At 48.7% G+C, this 18073-nt stretch overlaps 1 protein-coding gene across 1 annotated transcript in view; it reads right to left on the bottom strand.

Annotated features, from left to right (window-relative positions):
- The window catches only part of STAB2 (stabilin 2), a 165129-nt gene that overhangs the window by 40521 nt on the left and 106535 nt on the right, over positions 1-18073 (bottom strand). Inside the window, exons 37-45 of the mRNA XM_015068803.3 lie at positions 17792-17887; positions 16040-16235; positions 14522-14617; positions 11058-11103; positions 10149-10225; positions 8045-8170; positions 6003-6076; positions 3687-3758; positions 208-327 (exon numbers count right to left, since the gene is read on the bottom strand). Of these exons, the coding sequence (XP_014924289.2) occupies positions 208-327; positions 3687-3758; positions 6003-6076; positions 8045-8170; positions 10149-10225; positions 11058-11103; positions 14522-14617; positions 16040-16235; positions 17792-17887 (903 nt within the window). The remainder of the gene's footprint in view (positions 1-207; positions 328-3686; positions 3759-6002; positions 6077-8044; positions 8171-10148; positions 10226-11057; positions 11104-14521; positions 14618-16039; positions 16236-17791; positions 17888-18073) is intronic.

The raw sequence follows: 18073 nt of genomic DNA, 5'->3' as shown, positions 1-18073 counted from the left end.
AGGTGCTTCTGACTCCAGAACTCATTAATGTGAGGATTCTCATGGGTAGATACAATCTCTTTCCATTGCCAATTTATATAAAAGCAGGCTTTCCCATCTTTGTAGAGCTTTACAAGTTACAAAACTCCTGCGCAGTCCTTAGGGACCTGGATTCCTAGCACAGCGAGGCAAGTAGGGTTCGCTCTATGGAAACAGGCCTTTCGTTACCTGATAGATGTTGCCGCGGCAGGTGAGCCCATCCCCGATGTAGTTTGGCTTGCAATTACATGTCCTTTCTCCTTGTCCAGTGTGATTGCAGATGGCAAATTCACTACATCCGCCATTTTTCTGGTAAAATTTCCAAGGGGTGGGGGGTAAGAGTCAGCCCGGTTCGCTTGCCAGGTCTGCCAATATTCACAAAGCAATTCTGTACTGAAATGTATTTTTGTACCCACCTTCTAACTGACTGGTTTGCACTATTACCCTTCTCCTGAACTTGCCTATTAACTCCCTATAGTAAGAGCCATGTATTCACCCAGCCACGTATCCCAAGAGGGCGAGTCCAACCGAGCAGATCTCCAGCTGTAAACGGACAAGCCCAGAGGTGCCAAATGGAAACTTTCTCAGCACATGGGGGGTGACTAGAAAGGGACCAATCTTGCCCGACAGTTCCCAGCTTTAGGCTTAAATCCTGCTCTCATAATGGCCAGGTAATAGTCATCAGCTAGAAGGCAGTTGGTATAAAAGAGATAGAACACACTGTCCTTGTCCACAAAGAGCTTAAAAACTGTGGAAGATGGGACAGAGACCTAAAAATAGAAACAAAGCAAAGTTCAATGCAAAGCCAACATCCATAGGAACACCAAGAAGGAGTCTGCAGCCTAAGCAGTTTCTAAGTGGGGAAGGAATGTGAGCTTAGGAAAAAGAACCCCGATGGGGTTGAGCAAAGAAGGAGGTCAACAGACTTAATGCTCGGCTATAAAATCTTCCTTCCCTCTAATGCTTGTTCCCAGAGCCTTAGTGGAGCATGATATTTGGGCCCAGGAGGGACTTCCTGTCTGTCCCAGATTCCTGCCTCAAGCTGACACAGCTCAGTGAGCTCTTCAAGACCAGTTGCCGTCTCTTAAGGGCCCTGGGTCTACCCTGGATTTTACCGTCCCGATACCCGGCCTGCTGTAAGAGCACCAAGACAACCCCCTCTTGTGCCACTCTCCTGCTTCTCTCTGTCAACAAGTCTACACCCTCTAGGTTCCCTCCTACCTCACGGACATTCCCTTCCTTGCTGATCTGACCCCACACCCACCCCTTCCTGCCCTCACAAACCCTTCCTGGTGCCTTCTGAAACTCACCACCATTAACAAACTCCCAGCAGTCTCCAGAAAACTCTCTCCGCCTCTTACTGAAGACGTGTCTGTCTCCCGCAAACGCTGCTCCCCCGCACCCCTCAAGCAAAGCTGTTTTCGTGGCCTGGGGCTGGGGTAGTGTCTTTCCTACTGAGCTTCCAAACTACTTCTACTGCCTCATCCTTCACAGACCCCAGCTCCCCGAGAACACACGGAATCCATGATGGCCCGTTTCTTTGGTCCTGGCGGTGGCGCCTGGATCACCAGCTTTCCCTCCACACCCGTGGCCATGCTTGGTGGCGTGAACGTCTCTGTCAGTGGCCTCCGTCTTCACCCTGCGTCTGCCACTGCCCCTTGGCCACCCTTGGCTTCATCTCCACATTAAAGTGGACCCCTCCCGAGGCTCTCCCTCAAGCATCCTGCTCTCTCTGACCACCAGCCTTCATCATCTCAACTCCCCTCTTCTAATGCTGCAGCTCCAGCCTCCTTTGACCCACAGGGGCCTCCCCTCCTTCCAGCTGCTTCTCTCTCACCCACCTGCCCAGTGCAGTTGGCCCCTGCTCCTGGCTTTGTCCCGGCACAGCGGCTGACACAACGGCTTGGTAAACCACTGCCTCTGGGCCGGCCCTGACTCGTGGGGCACTGCGGGACAAAGTCACACGTGTGTGATGTCCGCACCTGCCTTCAGAGCTATCACATCGGTGCTCATCCAGAGAGCAACTTTTCTCTCTCTGGGGAACACAGTTCACACCTTCACTCCTCCCTCCAACTCTCAACCACTGCCCCTCACTCTCAGCTGATGGGCTCACCTCATACCTCATGGAGACGTAGACACTCCACCTTCCCGCCCTGATGTTCACCACCTGCCTGCGCCTGGTCACCAACCCTACTTTCCTTACTTAACAAATGAACTAACAACTGATGGTCTGACTAGTCATTTGCACACGAGGTGCCCGTCTCTTCCCCCTCAGAGTAGACTCTTTACGGGATGAGACTTTGCTGCTTGGTCACTGATGAATTCCCAGTGCCTAAAATGGTGCCTGGGAGCCGGGGAGCTGCGTGAGAGGTTTCCTACTGGATATGTAGAAATGTGAGCCGTCTCTGTCCTCACGGGACTAAGAATTTATTTAAAGCGATCAGACGCATTTTTAAGCTAGTTCACAGTAAGGGCTCCACACAGCATGTGCCCACGAGTGACTCACTAACTGACTGGCTCACTAACGAATGAACTGATCGGCTAATGATCTACCTGACTAACAGCCTGACTGACCAACTACCTGCCTACCTACCACTGGCCCTGCTCCTGCCTGGGGCTCACCTCTGGGCTCTGGGGCCCTTTCTCCTCATCCACTCCTATACCCTCATCCTGGAACATTCCACCTTCTCTCCTTCAGTATCAGTTTCCTTCTCTCTATTGGACTGTACTCATCAGCGTAAAAGCATGCCTTAACACTCATCTTGCAAGAAAACAAACTTTTGTTCTTCTTGAAAGGATCCAGTGGGTGGTGGCAGTCATGGGTGCAGTGGCCAAGAGTTAATGACTCTTGTACCTGACTGTCAGGCGCAAGTAGGTTCATTGCATTAGTTGCCAAGACAAGGTGGCCATTGAAAAAACCAGGTGGAAATGGTCCTTGAAGAGTTGCTGTGCAAATAAAGCTGCATGGGTCTGCTTGTGACAGCCCCATGCCCCAGCACCCTGTTTTCTGCAATCATTTCATGTGAGGACATGTTCTCCTGAGGCATTTGCCAGATCGACACAAGGGGACGATCGGGATGAAGCTCAGAGAGGAAGGGCTTTAACTATGTGGCATCTGGGCTGTTCTTACACCCACAGCTGGAGGCTCCAGGTGGGCAGTGATATGAATAAGGGAAGTACGATGCATAGACAGCACTTCCTCTAGGGCTGACCGCTTCGTGGGAGGAACAAGAACCCCTGAAGTGGTCAAGGGTGCAGCCTTTGAGTAAGACAGACATGGATTCAAGTTCTGGCTGTGCCGTTCGCTTGCTCTGTACCTAAAAGGTATGCTCATGTCCTAAGCCCTTGTATCTGTGCATGTGACCTCGTTTAGAGAAAGAGTCTTTGCGGATGTAATTAAGGACCTTGAGAGCATCCTAGATGAGGCAGGTGGGCCTTAAGTCCGCGGTAGTTTCTAGTAGAAGAGGAGAAGACACCAGCACAGAGGTGAGGACAGAGGCAGAGAATGGAGTTTCTCCAGCTACAACTGGAACCTGAGGGGAAAATACGCCCCAGGGCCCACAAGCGGCCTCTGCATGTGGCCTCCTTGATGCGCCGTCCCCCGCAAGGCAGGTAGGAGGCACCCCAGGCCGGACGTCTCCGGGCCTCGGCCCCGGAGCCCTACTCACGGTTAAGCAGGTGTTGATGAACGTGCAGACCTTCCCGTCGCCAGTGTACTTGGGCAAACAGTTACACACTGCCTGTCCGGGGAGGGGAGGGAAACGGGTTATTTCACAGAGAGATTCTGCTGGCTCTCACGCTCCGGGTCTATGGTGGTCACGGTGGCGTCACAAGGGTCTATATGTGATATCGGCAAGATCTATCCTACGAGGGTAATCGTCATCCTACGTTTAGCGCACTCGGCACATTTCACTCTAGCACTGGGATCTCCTACGGAGCCTGACTTTGCTGCCAAGAGACTTCATTTATTTTTTAACACATTCTTACCTTATTTGGTCCCTTGCCTTCTTGGCAGTCACCCCTTCTGTCACTTGGGTTGGTAAAAGCTCGGGTGCAAGGAGGCTAAGCCATGACCCACTCCCATTCACACGGAGACCTTGTGCCTCTCCACCCAGGCTCAGCCCCAAGGCACCGGCCCTGAGAGATGCTGGAGGGGGGCTTTGGCCTAACATGGGTGGCCCATGTGAAAACAATCAGTCAGACCCACTGTTTGGCCAACGATGTCAGTGGGGGCTTCAACTTGAGGGAGGGGGCACTGTCCATGGGAAGCTGGGGACTGTTTAGTTCACCCCCTTTTCCCCGGTGCTCTGCTCAGGAACAAGGGCACAGGAGCAGGCAGGGTTGAAACCCAGCTACGCTCTAGTTACCTAGTTCTGCGCCCAGAAGGAAGGGCACTTGCTCCTGATGTGTCCACCAGAGGGGCGGCTTTTCTTTTCCAATCCACCCAAGCCACACAGGAGAGGTGGCTCTGGTCTGATGTCTGCTTGTTAGAGCCTGGACTCACTGACAGGGTCAGCCAGGGCCAAATGGCAGATTTTCACTCCTCTGCCTCTTCCTTTCTTCTGGGTCCTGACCTTGACCCAAACTGTTACCATGACACCCACCAGCTGCCCCTCCTGGGCTTAGGTCCTGTCCCAGAGATCAACCCTGGGTCCCTCTCACTGCCTTCTAGGTCTGGAGAAGGACTTGTAGACACCCTGAGCACCAAAATGCTTCTAGGTTTTCCTTTCTCCATATGTGGTTTGAAATACGAGCTCTGCTGAACCCCAAAACGTGTCTAAGGTAGCCAAATACTGCCTGTTCTGGTTTTCACGAAGACTATATGTGTAAACACACACACACACACACACACACACACACACACACACACAATTCTTTCAAAATAAGGGTATTTTTTCCCCCTTATTTTTGGGCTCTTTAGGCACCTGCTTGTTCTTTTTTTTAAATTTTTTTTAATGTTTATTTTTATTTTTGACAGAGACAGAGACAGAGCATGAGCAGGGGAGGGGCAGAGAGAGAGGGAGACACAGACTCGGAAGCAGGCTCCAGGCTCTGAGCTGTCAGCACAGAACCCGATGCGAGGCTCGAACTCACAGACTGTGAGATCATGACCTGAGGTGAAGTCGGACGCTCAACCGACTGAGCCACCCAGGCGCCCCGGCACCTGCTTGTTCTAATCATTGGGAGAACTGGCACTGAGGTTGCAGCCTAAACAAGGTTGATAGAACATTCCATGGGACTTCACTTCATCATCCAGTATCTGATGTATATAATTTCCTGACTATTGTGCTTGTTTGGGCTGCAAAACTCACTGTGTTAGGGAGTATGTGATTAGCAGAGGGCCTAAAAACATTATCTTTTTAAAAAATTAATTATTTTAAGCGTATTTATTTGTTTCAAGAGAGACGGAGGCAGCGCAAGATGGGGAGGAGCAGAGAGAGAGGGAGAGAGAGAATCCCAAGCAGGCTCCGTGCTGCCGGTGCAGGGCCCAACATGGGGCTTGCACTCATGAAACCACAAGATTGTGACCTGAGCTGAAACCAAGAGTCAGACACTTAATGAGCTGAGCCACCCAGGCACCCCTAAAAGCGCTATCTTATGCTGTGGCACATGCATTTCAAGGCCTCAAGCCAAAGAAGATGATGCCTCAGCTTTCTAGGCATCAGAAAGCTGAAAGGAGAGCATCGTTGGAAACTTTCTAGGTGAGTCTGGAACCATGTGGTGTTTGCAGATGTCTACCCCTCCCCACTCAGGAAGCCCCTTCTCCCAAGAACCCCCTGGTCCCCTCACAGCCACCATTTCTTATTCCCAAAGAATGGCCTCTTTAGGGATTCTTTCAGAATTCCCCCCTAAAATATTGGTTTTATGCTGCTGGTGCCCATAGGTCTGTTCTCAACCCCTTTCCCTCGGGTGTGGGTCTGAAGATCCAGGAATTTGCTCCTAGGAAAACTTAGGACCCTGTGTGGGGGCGGGGCTGAGCTCACCTGGTTGGGTCCAGTCTGTGTGCACTCTGCGTTCTTGTGACAGCCACCGTTGTTCTCCAAACATGGGTTGATCTCTTTAAAACAAAAAGCCAGAACCTGGCATGAAAATCCAGCCTCCTTTTCCAATCCAGACATCTTGAGGAACCAGGCAGAATGGCTAGAACTGGACAAGGTGTCAGTGTGTCAAAGTGTGTCAGCAGGTGTCAAAGTGTGTCAGCAGGTGTCAAAGTGTGTCAGCAGGTGTCAAAGTGTGATTCAGTTTTCTGACAGCTCTGTGGCAGAAGTAAACCAGCAGGGAAGGTACCAGATACGGTTTCTCAGAATCAGCTCCTGTGGGCTGGGGCTGTGCCAGCAGGGGCCTCATCTGTGGGCTTGCTTCTGTCCCGCTATTGAGTGAATATGAGCATTTGCAGCCAGGGACTTGAAACAACAGAATCTTGGATCCAATCCAACATGCTAGGAAGGAAGAGAGTTAGGAATGAAACAGTCGCTTGTAACTCTCATCATAAAATTGGTTCAGGGACAGATTCTAAATTTAGAAGGACATTTTGATGAGGACCAGGATATTTGCTTGGTGTTAAAGCATCTCCCTATTGGTGGCTTATTAGTAGCAATGGGGGAGAAAGGAACTGTACAGTGGAGAAATCAGACAACACCTCGACTGCGTGGTCAAAATTAACGTCACAAAAGAAAGGCAGCTGGAAATCATGAGCCTCCTGTGTGATAGCCTGAGAAGGATGCAATATCACTCCTGTGATATCGAGTCTAGAATGCACAGTCTCAATATAATCATGGAAAAACATCAGACAAACCCCAAAGGAAGGACATGCTATGGAAAAAAGTTGGGGTGGTGGCCTATATTCTTCCAAAATGTCAATGTCATAAATGACAAAGCAAGGCTGGGGAGCCATCCCTGATTTGAGGAGACTAACACATAACAGCTCAATACGATGCCCACCCCTAAACTACTTCCTGCACTTGAGGAAAAAAGCCAGAACAGTATGTTATTGGGTCAGGGGACAAAATTAGAATACAAATGGTAATTAGACAACAGTAGTATGTTAATGGTAAATTTGGGGCACCTGGGTGGCTCAGTCAAACGTCTGGCTCTTGATTTCAGCTCAGGTCATGAGTTCACGGCTGTGAGATCAAGCCCTGCCTCAGGCTCTGCACTGAGCACGGAGCCTTCTTAGAATTCTCTATCCCTTCCCCCGCTTTCTCTCTCTCTCTCTCTCAAAATAAATAAACATTTAAAACAATAGTAAATTGACTGAAGTTGGTAACTGCAGTGGCTATGTAAGAACTTATCCTCATTCTCAGATATGCCCAAGTATTTAAGGATAACGGGAATATGAAAAAAGTCTACTCTCGAACGGTTTAGGAAAAAGAGGTACATATATAAAGAGAACAAATGATAATGCAAGTGAAGCAAGATGTTTGCAATAGTGAATCCAGGTAAAGAGCGAGTGGGTCTTCTTTTATACTATTCTTGCAATACTTTAGTGTGAATGTATTTTTTTACAACTAAAATGTTAATAGTAGAACAGTGTATAGTCATTAAGATAATGATTTGGAGAAACACTTACTTTCTGGGAGTGTTGTTCTTTTGTATTGCCAAGCATAGTAAGTATTATGTATCATAAGACAGAACTGTTGTTTAAACAGGTAGGTGCATCCATAGCAAATGAAGTGATACGACCATAGGAAGAGTGGTTATTTCTAGAATCTACCCACCCCCCCCAATATATATGCATTCTCTAATTTTTCTAGTGAGAATGTGTTATTGTATAAGAAAGGAACTAATAAATGTTACAAAATTCAGTCAGCACCGTCATGCTTAATTGGAAAAAGTGTCTCCCTTTTTTTCCTTCCCAAGCGATTTTTGGACATCACACACCTTTATATCCCTGTGGTCACCTTTACACACCTCATACGTTCCTGCACAGACTGTTCCAACAGTGGCACGTCCTAATAATAGGATCACTTACTGGGGCTCTGACCGTAAAGCCACTGCCACCGGACAGGTGAAGGATGGTACCCACCTAGGCACACGATGCCGTCGCCTGTATAGCCTGCCTTGCACACACACACCCGGCTTCCTGGAGTGGTTCTTTTACAGTCAGCCTTGGCAGAGCAACCTCCATTGCTGGTCTCACAGGCATTGATGGCTACAGAAGGGAGACGCGACACAGAGCCGAGCCGGGGAGAGAGGGGGGGAACAAAAACAGTGATGCATTCTTTACTTGCGTGAGAAGTGGAAGCTACTTCAAAATGCCGGGCACTGGATTAAGTACGGATAATTCAAAAGAACGCAGAGCATCGGATGTCTTCACTGGTGGAATCTACCAAACATTTAAAGAAGAATAAATACCAATTTTCCCAAGCTCTTCCAAAAACTAGAAGAGGAGAGAAGACTTCCCAGTTCATTTTATGAGGCCTGATACCAAAACCAGACAGAGCCATCTCAAGGAAACTCTATACATCAATATCCCTCACAGGTATAAACACAAAGATCCTCAAGAAAATACTTGTCAATCAAATTCGGCAAGAAGAATAATACACCGTAACTAAGTGGGACTTATGCAGGAGTGCAAGGTGGTTTAAAATTTAAAAATCAGTTAATGTACTACAGTCTATCAATCGGATTAAAGACAAATCCACTTGTTCCTTCCTCAATAGAAGGAACAAAAGCATTTGATAATATTCACTATCTTTAATAATAAAAGCTCAACAGGCAAAGAATATAAGGAAACTTCCTCAACCTGATAAACGGCGTCTATGTATGGAATAGAACTGGGGGTCCAGAAATAAACCCATACATCCAGAGTCAATTGATTTTCCACAAAGGTGCCAAGACATTTCAATGGGGGAGAGGAGAGTCTTTTCAATGAATGATATGGAGACAGATGGATATTCACCCACAGAAGAAGAATTTGGACTTCAACCTCACGACATGTACACAAAGTGGATGAAGACCTAGATCTACTTGGAGTCCACGGTGTGATTTTGGACAAGCTACTCAGTGAATCTGAACCTTGGGGTCCACCTGTTGAGGTTTGCTTGCAGGTTTGGAGACTCCCATCTGATAACGTACACGAAAGTGTTACAGAAATGTTGGTTGCTCTCCTATAACCCTGCTTTTACTATTTCCTAAAAACAGAGGGCAAGAAAAATATTCCAGTTATTTGCTCCTGCCAGCCGTTTTCACGGGCATACTGTGCACATCTTACCGCAGGAAACATCTGGGACCAGGGTCAGGGTGCCTGCACGCTGGGAGAACCCCCTGGGGTAAGATGGTCTAGAAGACAGGTTGGTATGTTCATTGTTCACCACAATCTGAACTGAAGGCTGCCTGGACAAGGTGCTCAAGAGAAATATGACGCTAAGCGTTTCCAGTTGTCTAGCACCAAATATGTGGTGGGCACCTTAAGAGTGTTAGATCCCATTTACCGAGTGCTCTGTGCAAAGGCTGTTCTAAGCACCTCACCGTTATTAATCTCGTTCTCACCAAAAGGTCCAGGGAGGGAGATTCTCTTACTGACCACAACTTACAGATGGGAAAATGATGCAAAGAGCAGTCAAGCAACTTTCCCAAGGTAATACAAGTTATAAGAACTTAGACTCAAACCCGGGAGAGTCTGGTGTGGGGCTGTTTTAAATTCTGCCTCATTCTGCCATTGCACAGAGAGGTCGTTTGGTCCCCAAACCACTCTGCAAGGGACACAGTTTTATGTTCACTTTATAAGTGAGCTAAGGGGGCTCAGAGCAAATAAGAGACCCATCCAAAGCTGTGTGGGTAGGAGGAGGAAGAACCAGGACTCGGGTCCCTGTCTGTCCCACTCCAGAGTCCCCTCGCCTGGGTCACATGCTAGGTCAATCAAGCTGGTGTTTTCAAAGTTCCCCAGGTGACTTCAGTTGCGGTCAAGGCTGTGAACGGCTGCTTGGAGAAGAGAACAGGTACGATTGTCCCATGCATTCCTAACCCAACACACGCCCCAACCGCTAACAGCGGTTTTCTCGCCCAGGGGGCCTGGTCGGCTGCCCTGTTACATCCAGGGCAGCAGCAGTGGTTGGTGGTGGCAGAATGGTACAGTCTGCAGGACTTGTGCCACCCTTGTAACCCCCAGCGGTCCCTTCCTCGCTTGCCTGTGCAGACTGTTCCATTCCCTTGGAATCCTGCTGCACATCTGCATGAGGCTGTCCCGTCTGGATTGAGAAGGCAGCTGCAACAAGAAATGGCAAGCGCCATTTGTGGGGAAAGAATACAGAACCTCCACCCACTGTGTCCCCAGCGTCCTGGCTCCTGCCCCCTGCTTCACTCAGAGGTCTTGCCTAAGGCTCGGAAGGAGAGTCCCTGCCCAGCACAGCCCTGGACGGGCGGCCGAAACTGCAGAGAGTACATGGGTGGGCATCGGCCCGGGATAAGGAGGACAGCCAGCAATCTTTAGAGGGCCACTCATGTCCTCGGAGCCGTGCTTCCCACATTACCTCTCATAACCTACACGCTATCCAGTAGCCCTAACCCGTAGATGTTACTATTCCCATTTACGGATGGAGAAACTGGGGCTTAGAAGCGTAATTGACTCCAGGTCATGCACATAATGCAAATGACAGAGGCTGATCTGAATTCAGGTCTAAGTCCAGTTACTGGGCCAATTAGTTAACCCATCACGCCCCTCTGGGAGTTCGGAGTATGACGCTGAAGTATGAACACATAAGGCTTCGCTGTGAGTGGGGAGTAAGGTTTGACGGCAGTCAGGGGCACTGGGCTCCCTCGGCCTCTATGAAAGGGCCCCTGTGGCTTGAACTGGGGGCAGCAGCTGGCTTTTTTGCCGATATGCCAGGTAACTCAGGTGGCAGCTTGTTTCGAAGGCTGGATGTGGCAGGTTGATGGTGGCCTTTTCAGAGAGATTTTTCCTTTCATACTTAAATTCATCATAAGTCTTCAGAAAGGGTCTCAGGAAGCTATTACCCCGAAGACTGGGCCTGACGTGGACACTCCTAGAAAAGAACCCCCTTTGCATCACTTTCAGAGAAAAGCTCAGCGGTACGTACTTGGCGCTGGTGTGGCATATCCCATTGCAGTCGTCTTTGGTGATCTCTGCAAAAGAGAACCAATTGCTGGCTCAGTCCTTTCTTATTAAACCTAACTCGGGAGCTTTCTTTGAGTACTTACTGCCCAGAAAAGAGTTAATTCCTCAGAAGTAATGATATGCATCATGTGAGCTACATAAAACTGTATGAGCTTATAAATCCTTGTTTTGCCTTGGCTGCCAGGAAGCTCAGCACCAAATCTGAAGGCTGAATATACTGATGGAGTGTCTACTGTATGCCAGGCTGCGAGGAGAGTAAAACACAGTATTCTCCATCAGAGTCTGGAGGTTGATGCATGTTCCTCCCTGGGGCCTGATTTTTCTACTCTTATTTCTATTTCCTGTGTTCTTTATTCTTTCTAGTTTTTCATCATTTTATTATGGAGTGAAATAAACAAGCAAAGCTTAATTATAACTAATATTAAAAGGCTTTTTTGCCTTTTTTCAAAAAAGATTATATTTTGGGGGTGCCAGGGTGGCTCAGTCGGCTAAGTGTCCAACTTCAGCTCAGATCATGATCTCACGGTTTGTGAGTTCGAGCCCCGCATCGGGCTCTGTGCTGACAGCTCAGGGACTGGAGCCTGCTTCAGATTCTGTGTCTCCTCTCTCTCTGGCCCTCCCCCGCTCACGCTCTCTCTCTCTCTCTCTCTCTCTCAAAAATAAACATTAAAAATTTTCTTTTTAAATTTTATTTTTAAGTAATCTCTGCATCCAACATGGGGCTTGAAGTCACAACCCTGAGATCAAGAGTTGCTTGCTCTATGAATGAGCTAGCCCGGCACCCCATCCCCCCTTCTTTTGCATTTGCAAAAATAGCCCAGGGACAGGCATATAGCAAGGTACCTATTATCTATTAGCTGAATTAATTCCTAAATTTCCTGGAATAGCATGGGCTCTCGCTCTTGGATGCTCAGTTACCAGATATTTCTCAGCAGGGGAGGATCCAGAAAGAAATCATTAGCGATGAAGAAAGAGTACCCTTTGGGGAGGATGCCCACGTTAACAGCCGTTGGGATAGAATCTCATTAGAGCTGGCCGAGTCACACAGAAGGTCCTGCAGCGGAGACCTGACTGCAAAAGAGGTCTGTTTTGTGTCAGGGGGAACCTTGACAGGCTCCAAGGTGCTAAATGGGTACAATGCAATTTTGTGCTGTTATGGATGCTCTTCCTTGAGCCTGGAAGTCTGTGATCTCTCCATTCTCTGTCTACTGAAATCCCAGTCATCTTTTAGGTCCTCCTCTCTGAAACGTGCTCTAAACCTTTGAGCCAACTTCAGTTAATAGGGGTGGCTACGCGGCGTGCTCTTTTGAGACGGAGGTGGCGCCCCTCTCTGGCCTCAGTGATGCCTGCCAGGCGCTTGGGAGTGGGGAGTTTGCACGTGAACAGAGGAGTTTTCTTCCTGGCTCGTCTAGAGGCTCTTTCCTCTGTGCTCTCATACTACTATTTTTTGAACACTCTTGACCACTTATTTCCATTTCTAGGCCGGAAGCTGCGTGTGCACGATGTGCACTGAGACCCGGCTGGAAAACTGGGTGAGTGCCAATTGGTGAATAGCCTTGTACTCTACCCTGCTAAGGTGTGTCCCTTGGAGGCAATGAACTTTCTCCTGGAGGCAAAGAAGAGTCATAGCAGGTTGTCAAGTCCTGGGGAGGGGGTGGGAATAATGGTCTTACCTATTGCTATGGCGGGGGGGGGGGGGGGGGAGATGTTTGTGTCACCCCACCCCTCAAATCCATATGTGGAAACCTAATCTCCAGGGTGAAGGTGTTGGGGCTTGGGCCTTTGGAGATGGTTAGGTCACAAGCGTGCTCATGAATGGGATTAGTGCCCTTATAAAAGAGACCCCAGAAAGCGCCCTTGCCTCTTCTGCCATGTGAGGACGTGAGAAACCAGCAGTTGGCAACCCAGGAGAGGGTTCTCACCAGAGCCCGATGGCACCTGGTCTCAGACTTCCAGCCTCCAGAACTGAGAGAGACATTTCTGTGGCTTATAAGACATCTCGTCTATAGCACTTGTTATAGCAGCCTGAACTAAGACACCTGTGTTCTGGAAAGTTCTCTCTGGCAGCCATGTGGAGGATGGAGTGGAGGAAGCTAGGACAGGAGGCACAGGGACAGACCCCAAGCCTCTCACTGAGAGGATGAGCCACAGGATGGGATGTGGATGTTAGACTAATGCACACATGCTGGCCAGGGAGGCATGAAGGCCACGTGGGTGGTTTCTAGATGGGGGGTGGGGGGGCAGGTGGGGTGGGCTGGTCTTTTCTCCCAGGAGGGAGAGCAGGAAGAGGAGTGAGTCCGGAGGGCTGTCCTTGGGGCACATTAAGAAACATCAGCGCAGTGTGGTGTGGCTAGGGGAGATGGGCCTGTTCAGATCCTGTTGTGGGAAAATAAACGCATATAACCTCTGCAGGACAACTCCGCAAGAAGTAGCAAACCCTCCCTCCAAAAGTGCAACTTCTTTTTTTTTTTTAATGTTTATTTTTAAGAGGGGGGGGATGGGCAGAGAGAGAGGGGGGGACTGAAAATCCGAAGTGAGCCCCACACTGACAATAGTGAGCTCAGTGCGGGGCTCGAACTCACCTACTGTGAGATCATGACCTGAGCTGAAGTCAGATGCTTAACCAACCTAGCCACCCGGGCGCCCCCAAAGTGCCAACTTCTGACGCAGATATCCCATCTTTAGAAATATCAGAGGATGAATTAGACAAATGCAAAATGATGTATGTTCATGGCAGTGCTACGATGACAATCGAAAATTGGTTTGAGAAAGCATGGTATAGTCATATACTGAGATATTGCATGAAAACTGAAAAATGGTATTTATCTATATTTATCCATGTGGAAAGCTATCCGTTACATACTGTAAAATGAAAAAGTAGGCTGTAGGGGCACCTGGGTAGCTTAGTTGGTTAAGTGTCTGACTCTTGATTTTGGCTCAGGTCATGATCTCATGGTTTGTGGGATCGAGTTCTGTGTTGGGCTCTGTGTTGACAGTGTGGAGCCTGCTTGGGATTCTCTCTCTCTGCCCTTCCCCAACTTGTGCACGCACAATCTTTCCTTTCTCTCTCTCTCTTTCTCAAAATTAAATAAAAACTTAAAAAAAAAAAAGAAAAAGTAGGCCGTAAAACTGTATGTAGAGTGCGGTCTCACACACAGATGTTTATACACCCAGAAAAAGAGTGGAAGGCCAGTAGGTCAATGTAAGACATTAGCGAGAGTTCTTTCCTGCTGTGGGAACGTGAGCAGTTCTGATCTACTTCCTTCTGCTTGTCTTTATTTTACAAACTTTTTGCAGCAAGTAGGAATTACTTGGATTGCCAAAGGAAGTAACAGAGGCGTCATTTCTATTTTAGGAAGAAAGAAATGTAGCTGCTAAGACGCGAGGCTAAGCGCAGATCACAAGGACCGAGGGGCTCGCCCTTACCACTGTCACATGTCACTCCTCGCCAGCCAACCTCACAGTCGCAGGAGCCGTCACCCGAGGGTCCTTGGCTGCATCTCCCGTGGACACAAGAACACGCTAAGTGGAAAAGTGCCCACAAATTGTTAGACCTCTGACCTGTGCTCAGGAGCTCATTTATCATTTACTATAAAGTGTCACTTCCCGTGAGAGGCATTTCATTTGCCAACCTGGTTCCAGGGACTCATTGTCGTTAATGGAGGGCTGGATTCACAGGGAGGGCAGGGGCACAGGAGACAGAATCGAATCAGGCCATGATCTGACACAGACCATGGTTGTGGGACTGTGAAAGCACTGTAGGTTGCTGACCCGAGCAGGTTGAGAGCGTCCTCGGCTAAAGTCATCTGAGGATTCAGGGCTGTGTGGGACAGCCTGGGCTGGGAGCACGTGTGTTCCCTAAGGTTTGTCCACTAGGTTTATATAACCCTGGTGTGGCGTTGCCTTCTTTAGTAACATAGAAATGCCAATTCCTTTATTACGCAGCAGTGTCATGAGCCTCTGAGAACTGGCTGGAAGCTTTGGATGCCTTCCCCCAAGAAAAGGTTTCAGCTTTGGGGCGTTGCTCGACTCCATGACCCCATGAATCACAGGTTAGGAAGTCCTGCACAAACGGAAACAGAAAACGCTTCCAAATGACAGAAAGAATCAGCACTATAGTTCCAACTCTATGGTATATGGTCCAATTATAATGATTCATTTATATATTGATTTTGGCTTGGACAGGCTACTGATAAAGCAGTGATAGCCAGGTCCAATTTATGGCTTTTAGTGCAAGGTAGAAAAATTCCTTGCTTTCCCATCGTGGATTAAGAAACTCCTCCCAAGTGCATGTGTGCATGTGTCCCTGGGCACAAGGAAGTCAGGGTCAGAGAATGCAAACAGATGATGGTTTTTGTGAAAACAAAACAGCTTAAAGCAGGTGGCTTGCTAAAGGTGAATTAATAGAGTAATCTTTACACAGAGGACAGCAGGATTCAAGAGCAAGGCTTTGGAGCCAAGCAAGGTGTGATTCAAATCTCGGTTCTGCCTCTCATCAGGTGTGACCCTGGGGGAAGCCATTCAACTCTGCCTTAATATACTCGTCTGTAAAATGGGTACCAGAACGCCCAAGTATATAAGATTCCTGTGCGGACCAAACGAGAGACTGTGCAGGAACGGGCATTTCAGACTATCAAGCAATGTCCAAACCCGAGAGGGTAACCAACATGAGGATCCAGGCACACAGACAAATACAGAAACGTGAGGTTGGTGGGAGAACGTCCGCGAACAGATTGGGGGTCGTTTGGTAGGTGCAGTTAGTGACTGGAAATGTTTGGAAACACTGTTCTGTGCATACCGCAGGACACGGACGTCCTTACAATTCCCTGATAGTAGGGGTGGGTTTCTGGCCCGCCTGCCCAGACAGGCTGGCGACGGAGCAGCGAGGATCGGGCCCTGGCAGGTTTGGCGTGGGCCTGCCGGGGTGGGGAGGGGGGTGCGCACCTTGGTCGCATTGGGGGCCGTACTTGCCCTCGGTGCAGGTCTCACAGGCCGTGCCCCCGAAGCCCTCTCCACACTCGCACACGCCCGTGCCGTTCAGCCCGTCCAAGCAGATCCCGTTTCCAAAGCAGACGTTCTCGGCTTTCCCTGGGCAGGGCTGGCACTGGGGGCCAAAGAAGCCGGCACAGCATTCTCTCGTCTGCAACCAGGGGGGACAAGGCTAGGCTTGGAGGGAGGCGGCCACACCTCCATCCCCGGGTTTTGTCCGGAGCTCTAACAGTGCATGAGAGGTACCCTGAGCGGGAAGGAGTGGAAGGCAGGAAGGAGGGAAAGCAGAAAGGTCAGCGAGAGGCGGGGATGAAGACCAGCGGGAAAAGAGGGCATCAGGAACAGAGAAAAGAATAATGCAGGTGATGCAGGGGTGGAGGGGGATGTGTCAGCTGTGGTCACCATCCAGGACCCGGGGCCCCTCCCTCCAAGCTCAGCCTTATGGTGTGCCTTATGTCGTCCCCACTGGTTCCGAGGGTGAGACGCCTTTGCAGGGGAAGCCTTCTGCATTTTATAAATGAATCTCTTGGAGTTAAGGGAAGCCCTCCTGGCTGTGTGCTTTTTTTACTTTTCTAAAATTTTTATTAAGGTTTTCATTTTAATTCCACTATAGCTAGCATATAATGTTATTGTAATTTCAGGTGTGCACTATAGTGATTGGACAGTTCCATATATTACTCAGTGCTCCTCATGATGAGCGTCATCTTTAATCCCCATCGCCTCTGCCTCTTATTCTTGAGTTCGCCAAAACACAAATGTCTACGTCACTCAGTGGTGGCCTCAATAAGCACAGTCACCATCTGTCACCATACGATGCTACTGCATATTCCTAACTATAGTCCCTATGCTGTACTTTGCATCCCCGTGTCTTACTTTATAACTGGGAGTTTGTACCTCATAGTCCCCTTCACCTATTTCATTCCCCACCCTCCGTGGCAACGGTGTTCTCTGTGTTTTAAGAGTCTATGTTTTTGGTTTGTTTCTTGGTTCCTTTGTTTTGTTTTTAGATTCCACCTGTAGAATTGTTGATTCACCTGTTGTACTGGTGAAAGGAAATATAACATTGTATGTTAATTCTACTTCAGTAAGAAAGTAAATGCAGGAGCATGGCTGTGTTCCAATAAAACATTTCTGGATCCTGGAAAACAAAAACCAAAAAAGCCCACAAAAGCGCTGCAGCTTGAGGGCCAGACCACCTTGCTTTCTGTAGGATAGGCAGGGGCTATGCCTAGTCTTCCGGGAGAGAAGCAGGGCAGGAAGTTATAAAGACTTTTCCTGCAGATCCCAAAGCAACAGCACAGACGTACTTAGCTCTGGGGTTCGTTTTCTAAACAAGCAGGTGTACCTTCTCTTTCCCTTATTAGGGAGCTGGCTGTCTTCTCCATCCCTTTGCATGCAAGCACACTCACAGGGCATTTCACCCTGTCGCAACAATGAGATGGTCCTTCTAGCGTCTCAGTCCTTCTGTTTCTTCACCACACAATTGAATATTGCAGCTTTTACCTGTTTCCCGACTTACAGGGCTGGCCTGAGTTTTACTGTTAACCACCACTACCTTGAATGACGATGACAACGGGAGTGGGGATGATGAGGAGGAAGAGGAGAGGCGGAAGGAATACATGTGAAGGCATCTGAAAAATATGACATATGATTACATTTCCCCATCTGCTGCAGGAATTGGAAGGGCGATTCAATCCTTATACTCACAATGACGGTTTTCATACAGTTTGGCTGGCACCCAATGAACACGGATCGCTTGCCCATGAAATAAAAGGTGTAGATACATCTCCTTGTCTCTTCGCCCTATGCAATAGAAACGATGTCAACGTTTTGGGGAAGAAGAAGTTCCAGCCCCTAGGAGAAAGTACGTGGGTGACATATCGCTGTTTCTCTGACTGAAATGTTCTGGAAAGGGAGGGGGTTGGTTTCTTGGAGCTGCTTTGTCAGAAAGGAGACACAAAATCACAATGTTGACTGCCAGAAGTGAAA

This window comes from Acinonyx jubatus, chromosome B4, assembly GCF_027475565.1.
Source record: "Acinonyx jubatus isolate Ajub_Pintada_27869175 chromosome B4, VMU_Ajub_asm_v1.0, whole genome shotgun sequence".
NCBI classification, from domain to species: Eukaryota; Metazoa; Chordata; class Mammalia; order Carnivora; family Felidae; genus Acinonyx; species Acinonyx jubatus.
This window is presented reverse-complemented; position numbering and strand designations above follow the sequence as displayed.